Source organism: Quercus suber, unplaced genomic scaffold (assembly GCF_002906115.3).
Source record: "Quercus suber isolate HL8 unplaced genomic scaffold, Cork oak 2.0 scaffold_58, whole genome shotgun sequence".
NCBI lineage: Eukaryota > Viridiplantae > Streptophyta > Magnoliopsida > Fagales > Fagaceae > Quercus > Quercus suber.
The window spans coordinates 199,586-207,747 of NW_027069523.1; the positions used below are offsets into that span (position 1 = coordinate 199,586).

The 8,162-nt window shown below is 34.9% G+C and overlaps 1 protein-coding gene across 1 annotated transcript; it reads left to right on the plus strand.

Annotated features, from left to right (window-relative positions):
- Nucleotides 1-797: 797 nt before the first annotated feature.
- LOC112016234 (signal recognition particle subunit SRP54 2) lies at nucleotides 798-8,162 on the plus strand. Its single transcript, XM_024048756.2, is given in 10 exon segments — nucleotides 798-1,150; nucleotides 1,153-1,184; nucleotides 2,025-2,124; nucleotides 2,351-2,504; nucleotides 3,430-3,580; nucleotides 3,663-3,811; nucleotides 5,259-5,359; nucleotides 5,457-5,614; nucleotides 7,274-7,388; nucleotides 7,511-8,162. Coding segments are annotated over 10 exon segments (1,485 nt in total). The 5' UTR covers nucleotides 798-954; the 3' UTR covers nucleotides 7,840-8,162.

The window sequence follows — 8,162 nt, forward strand, 5'->3', positions numbered from 1 at the left end:
TGGCCTCTTGTTGGTGTTTTTATACACTAAATATGTCCCTAGGATGGTGTATGATGTAGCAAGAAACATTGAAATGAAACTCTCTAGAGTTTTGAAGGATTACAACTGGTGTTGACCCCTTGCTAGATAAGATGCTCTAGCAGAAATACAATCCGAATTAACCATGTTACAGAAAAAGAACTAGGACAAACCAATTTGGCTTAAATCAATATCTGGAAATCTATCAAAACTCGAAATGCAGTTGAATCAAGAGCTTAAATCAATACAATCTGGTTCTCTAAGGCAATCCCAACAACACTAGAATTTATAATTTCATTTGCCATGCCAAACAGATTATCTACAAGAGATACGTTGATTCAATGGGTTACAAAGCTTGTATATTTTGCATAAGGCTTACGGAGAGTAGACAACAATTGTTTTTTTTAATACGCTTTTACTAAATGAATTTTCCGAAAAATTATGGACATGTTTCATTCAAATCATATAACTAAAACTACACATAAATAGTATTTTCAATTGTCTGTTAGCCGAACAGATAAAGTCTTTGATGGTTGAAAAAGGGATTTGGAACTACGTCAAAAACTGATTGCTGGTCTAATAATAAAGAGTTATCATTAAAAACAGATTAAAATATCATAGGAGAGAATGCCGAAGTTAAAACTCTCTATAAAATTAATTTAAAAAAAAAAAAAAGCGGCCTGAGCCAATTTTTTGGGGTTTTCCCAAAGAAAAAAAAAATGGTCTCATATATGGGCTGGGCTTTAGAAATCTGGCCAATTCCAACCCATTAATAATTTCAGTTTCAGTATTATACTATAATATTAATAACTCACTGTCACCATCACCACCACCAGTAACACCACCACCACCACCACCTCCTCCATTTCCATCGATCCCTCTTTCCCCAAAAAAGGAAACCTAACCCTAACCCTAATCTCCAATCGTTGAGCAAAAATGGTGTTGGCTCAGTTAGGAGGGAGCATATCGCGTGCTCTTCAGCAGATGAGCAATGCGACCATCATCGACGAGAAGGTCTTGAACGAATGCTTGAACGAGATCACTCGCGCTCTTCTTCAATCCGATGTCCAATTCAAGCTCGTCCGTGACATGCAGAGCAATATCAAGAAGATCGTCAACCTCGACGACCTCGCCGCGGCCACAACAAGCGCAAGATCATCCAGCAAGTACAACCTTTTTTTTTTTAATTTTCTCACATATTTTTCTTACATTTTATCATTTCTGTTTTGTTTTGTTTTTTGGTGGTGTTTGTGATTGTTGTGATGGAATTCAATTGGCTGCCATGAGTTTAGAGTCTAGGGATTGCTTTGGAAAGCTTAGATAAGGTTTCGAATTCGCATCTGTTAATCGGGTTAGGATTGATGTCAATTGATTTAGAAATCAGAGAGTGCCCAATACGATGAAAGAGAGCTTTGTTGGTTCCAGTGTCTAGATTTATAATGTTTTGCGAATTGAGGTTTTTGTACAATAATAATAAGACTTGGGCTATTGGGATTTGGTTTTCGGAATTTTGGATGAATTTTGATAAGGTTTGCACCAAAGAGAGAATGCGGATAGTGGAAGCCGGTGCTGCTTGCTCTTGATGTAAAATTCTGTTAGTTGCCATGATTATGTGAGGAGTGCCAAAAAAAAAATGTTTAATACTATAATTTGTTTTGTTCTTACTTACTTTTATAATTGTATTTCTCTTTTACACCAAATAAATCTATTCTTGCATGGCTACTTTGTACTAATTGTTAGCAACTAAATTCTGAAACTAAGCTACTTTTTTTTTTTTGGTGTTGGGGGCTATTTTGTTAAGCCCTTTTTTTTTAAAACCCCATTGACATACTCTTTGAAGTAATGTTATGTGTCTAGAGCGTTTTCAGTGATGATATACAACATCAATCTTCATTGTTCATACTTACCAAAACAAAACTAAAAAAAGCGAAAATAAATAAATTCTTTATTGTATATTATGTTTTGGTATCTGCTGTGCTCTTATAGAAGGGTGGCTTACAATGCAGGCTATATTTAATGAACTCTGCAAAATGCTGGATCCTGGGAAGCCGTCTTTCACTCCAAAGAAAGGGAAAACAAGTGTTGTTATGTTTGTAGGTTTACAAGGTATGTTTTTAGCCAGATCACTTTCATGCATATTGGATCATTCAGCAGTTTTCATAGACAACCAATGAGATTTGTTTTTTTGGGAAGTTGTGATCTGAACTAGCTATCTGGGCTTTATTTATGCTGTGACTGATTCATGGGTCCAAAATATGTTGTACTATTTTTATTTAGAGTGTACTGTTTCCTTTTGTTTATGCACATCTTATTATTTGTTTGACAAATTCAGGGTCGGGAAAAACCACAACATGTACAAAATATGCATACTATCATCAGAAAAAGGGCTGGAGGCCTGCCCTTGTGTGTGCAGATACATTCAGAGCTGGTGCTTTTGATCAGCTGAAGCAGAATGCCACTAAAGCTAAGATTCCATTTTACGGAAGGTACTTCTTTCGTATTCTACTGCTTGTTTGTGTGTACAAGTTGTGATGTAATTGAAGCATAAGATTTTTTTTTTTTCCTTGTGATTTTTTTTTTCCCTCACTTACCCCCTCAACCCTCTCTCTCTGGAAGAAAAAGAAAAGAAAAACAAAAGAGAAAAAAAGATGAAAAGATGATGTCACAAACAACTAGGTCTGTGCTATGATAGCTTATAAACGCTGGTAAATATATTAAAATCTCTTTTATGCCATACGCTAGAGATAATTTTTTTTTATTTTTTTTTAATAAGTTCACTAGAGATAATTTTCAGTTGCTCAGAAGTCATTTTAGTCATGAATTCCAAAGAAAGAGCTTTAATATTGAATAATTAGTGAACCACTACTGGCTTTCTTCCCCTCCCCCACCCCCAATTACCTGTTATCAAAATGTAATCTCTAGTTTTAGCAGATAAGCAACAGCAGTTTGACCTAGGGATGGTCAGTGGAGAAGAGAGCTTTAGTGAAATGGATATGGCTGTGCTGGGTCAGAGCTACTACTTTAATTATGAATGGAATATAACACATATACATTGAAGAACTTAGTGAATGGAATGTAATAGATGTAATTTAGTGACTGCTTGTATTATGAATGGGATTTTGTCAGTGATTACATGATGCCCTAATTGTACCTCTAGAGCTTTTCTTTACCCCTTCCCTAAAAGAAAGAGAGAGAAGAAACAATATTTTCAGTTCCATTTTCTGAATATTTCTCTTTTGTGATCTCCCTAAAATTAAATATTCTTTTTGTTTTGTTATTATTATTATTACTACTTCTGTTTATTACTGTTGTTATTATCACTCTCATTAATGCCTTTGCCAATTATGTTTTATTAGATAATGCATTCTTCTTTATTTAAGTAATAATTAAGGTGGTTTTCAAATGATACAGCTATACAGAATCAGATCCTGTAAAAATTGCAGTGGAAGGTGTGGAAACATTCAAGAAAGAAAATTGTGATCTGATAATTGTTGACACTAGTGGGCGTCACAAACAAGAAGCTGCTCTTTTTGAAGAAATGCGTCAAGTTTCAGAAGCAACGGTAATTTTCTGGTATTGCTTTGTTCCTATTAATTTGTTGTTGATTGCCTATATTGCTAATATATTTTATTTGCATCTTCCAGAAACCAGATCTTGTTATCTTTGTTATGGATAGCAGCATTGGTCAGGCTGCATTTGACCAAGCTCAAGCTTTCAAGCAAAGTGTTTCAGTTGGAGCTGTAATTGTTACCAAAATGGATGGGCATGCAAAGGGAGGTGGTGCTCTTAGCGCGTAAGTTTTATTGCAAAAATTGTGGCCAAATTTCTTGTTTTTAGTTGGATCTAATGTAATATTAAAGCTTCAATGTATGCCCTTGCTTAAGCTGTGTAGTTGCTTTTCAAAATTGGTGAGTTTAGAACTTATTGACTAGACCCTATATTTCTTTGATGGTGGATGCAAATTTTGTGGTGAAGAAAAAAAGATATTCATTATGGGTGGGAGTATCATTTTAGTTAAATATAGTAAAGAATACCATTAAGCAGTATGGACTTGCATAGGTGATAGGCCATTAAGTTATTCATTGTGAAATGTTATTGTATTATATATATACATGCATAAATACATATGTAATGATTTCATGTTTGAGTTCTCAATATGTTGGCTGCAAATTTGCAGTTTGTTATACAAAAGGATAATCATCTAGGGTTGCTTCTTTTTGTTACAAATGTGTTATATAAGTATGCATTTATTTGCTTAATCTAGTACATCTCACCATTTACATATGCTCAGTTTCACTCTGTAAAGTATATTACCCTATTTAATAAATGTTTGCAACAGTGAATTGTGTTAGCCAGTAGTCAGAGCATTAGGATTTTATTTTATGGTAAGTATCCCACACACAAGCCTTCATTTCAATTCTTTAACTAATTCTAAGGTGTCTCTTCCCTTCTCTACTTTCCTGGGATTGTTAATGTACCTAATTCCAGAATGTACCCATTGAACTACAAATTAGGCAGAAGATTATCATTTTGTTCACTATGATGTTGCTAGAGAGCTATGGTTGCTTGTTTTGGGTTTGGAATTTAGTTGGTGATTGTGAGAACAATTTTGTCATTGTCAGAATTCTGGGGATAATGTTTTTGTACACAAAGGAGATATGTGTCATGCATTTGGGGTGAGTCTATAAGTTGGACATTTGAAAGTCATCCAGCTTCCATGGAAAAGACAAGATGGTGCTTCTGAGATCGTGCTTAGAATATGTCTATGTTGTGCTGCTGTTCCTTTTTTTTTTTTTTCTTTTTTTGGATTTTTAAGATATCTGAAGTTTGATTCTTCTCTTTTTGTGTTCTCATTTATACTTCCCATGCCCATGTATGGTTTTTAATAAAATAATAATACAAAGAAAAGAAAAAATGAAATACTTAAATTATATGCATTGGCATGCATATTTGATATGTTTGAATACTCAACACAAAGCTTGGGTCTTCTTATGGTGTGATTTGTAAATGGCGTAAAATAATTAACTTTAGGTAGGCATAACAACATAAAAAATACAGTTGGTAATGTACTAGACATCTTTTCTAACATACAGGTTCCATAATTTATGGAATTATAAGCTACCTTCATGTTTGGTTCAATTTCCTATGAAATGGAAACTTATTGCTCATTTTGATAGAAGCAATTTTAATTTGTTTTTTTTTCTTTGACAACTAAATTCTCTTCCACTTTATATGTGCAGTGTTGCAGCAACAAAGAGTCCTGTTATATTTATTGGAACTGGAGAGCATATGGATGAGTTTGAAGTTTTTGATGTTAAACCATTTGTCAGCCGTCTCTTAGGTGTGCAACTCTTTTACAGTTTTGACTCTTGATTTTTGTGACTTAAATTTCTTGTGTATGTTTTAAGTACTTACTTGTTGATTATATTTTAATCTAGGCATGGGTGATTGGTCTGGATTTATGGACAAAATTCATGAAGTTGTTCCTATGGATCAGCAGCCTGAGCTTCTGCAAAAGCTTTCAGAAGGGAACTTTACATTGAGGATTATGTACGACCAATTTCAGAATATACTTAAAATGGGTCCAATTAACCAGGTTAGTAGTTGACTTATACCATCTAATCAAAGCTTTATCAACAACGAGGTGCCTTTCACTTATATGAGAAATAATAGGTGACCTCTTGGTTGGTTGCTATGTTTAGGTGACTGATGGAGCAAGATCAATAATTGATTAGCAATATTTTACATTCACATTTTTAAAAGAAGTTGGGCCCAGGGGGGGGGGGGGGTTTGGTGGTGGGGTGTTGGACGTTTGTCTTTGATCTTTGGGGATAGCTTTTTTAAATATAGGTAATAAGAAACTTTATTAAAAAGATAAAGAAAAATACAATCTGTTCCCAGAGTACACAGGCTGAGTACTAAGGAAACCAAGCAACCTAGCAACAAAGAGAGCAAAAATAATTGTTTCTCCCCCTCAAAAAGTTCTATGATTCTGATATCTCCAAATAGTCCACATAACACATAAAGGATCAACCCCCCAAATAACTGCTATCTGATGCCAACCAAATCCCCCATTTCCAACACACCAGCAACTCCATCACATGCTTGGGCATCATCCAAGAAACCCCAAATAAGCTAAACACAAATGAGCAGATTTTCCACTGATTCCCAACTATTCTTGCGTATACAACTGTTATTAACCACACAAATATTCCTCTTCCTCATATTATCCAACAATTGAAAAAAGAAACTCCAGTGGGAGCTTTCACCTTCCAAATACTTCTCCAAGGAAAGGTAAAAGTGCCCTTTCTGTAAGATTTTTTTTTTCCCCCCCTCTTTTTGATAGGTAAGAAAAATTATATTAAGAGAGGACTACTTCAATAGAAAAATGAAATAGCACAAACAACAGAGGCTACTTCATTATCCCCCTTTGAAAATATGCATTTGTCCTATTCAGTTTGAGACATTGTTTTACTTGTCTTTTTGCAATTGCAGCTTGGTTTTTATTTTTTATTTTTTTAAAAAAAAGTATTGTGTATTGTTATTTAATTACTGAATTATTAGCAACTTTTTTAAAACATTGATTGACATCGTCACTCGGCTTAATGGTCTACCTACTGTACCCAGAAGCCCGTTCAGTGGAAAAAAAAAAGTGTAAACTTTATAGTTGAATACATATGTAGGTCAAATTCTGACTACTTATGATAAAAAATAAAATATCCCATGCACTTGGACAAAAGTCAGCCTTATCAATTTAAACCTCCCAATTGGACTTCTTTATTATTATTATTTTTTGACTAGGTAATTAGGGGGATTTATTTTTGTGGGGTGTTGGGGGGGAGTTGAAATGATGAGGTATGAACCCAAGTGTCCAAGCACCACGGAGGTGTTGGAACCACTGGGATATTCCTTGAAGCCCAATCAAACCTTAAAAGTTGAGGATTTAAATTGATACAATTTTAGAAGTTAATGATTCAGTTTGAAACTAATGAAACTGTAATGTTTAATTTGTACCAATGTTAAACCTTAGGATTAGTTTGAAACTTTGAAACTATAGGGTAATTTGAAATGACCCCTTAAAATATACGGTTTAAAATGAAATTTATCCAAAATTCTCTTTCCAAGTGGGGTTGGGGATTGTTAAGTTTCAGCTGTCATTTTGGAGTTTTTGACTGATTATGCTTCAAAATCTAAACTTTGGATCTTAGCTGGAGAGGCTGCTACTTCATGCTGATGACTGACTTGGTCCATGTAGGTTTTCTCAATGCTTCCTGGATTTAGTGCTGAGTTAATGCCAAAAGGCCGTGAAAAGGAAAGTTCAACAAAGATCAAGCGGTACATGACCATGATGGACTCAATGACAAATGAAGGTGAGTCAAGGCCATTTTTTTTGGTGGTTTTGCTCTTTTTGTGCCAAATGTTTATGGGATTGACTTTATACTGACTCAATCCAATGTTCTGATTCTAATAGTTGACTGCTAAAATGTTGCAGAGTTGGATAGTACAAATCCAAAGCTCATGAATGAATCTCGTATGATGCGGATAGCACGAGGTTCTGGTCGTCAAGTTAGAGAAGTAATGGAGATGTTGGAAGAGTACAAGCGTCTTGCCAAGATATGGAGCAAAATGAAAGGGCTGAAGATTCCTAAGAAGGGTGAAATGAGTGCCTTATCACGTAATATGAATGCACAGCACATGAGCAAAGTCCTCCCCCCACAGATGCTGAAACAGATTGGTGGCATGGGAGGCTTACAAAACTTGATGAAGCAAATGGGATCTACAAAAGATATGATGGGAATGTTTGGAGGTGGAGACAAGTAGAATTTGCCCAGAGATCTATCGATGACTTCCTGATCTCAGTTCCAACTGTGGCTGTAAGCATTGCTTTGTTGGACTGAAAGGCACACAGGTGTCTCTATGCAGGTTAATATGACTGACCGTTCTGCTTTGTGAAATATATTTATATTTTTATAGAAGGTCACATGTAGTTTAGTCTCAAGCATGGTGGGCATTTTGTTGTAATATGAAGAGTCAGCATTGAAATTTTCCTTGTATGTATTTACTTAAAAAGGTTTGTCACGGAATTGAAAAGAACTGAAATGATTTTGAGGTGTTGAACTTGTATGGCAAATGATCTTTCTTTT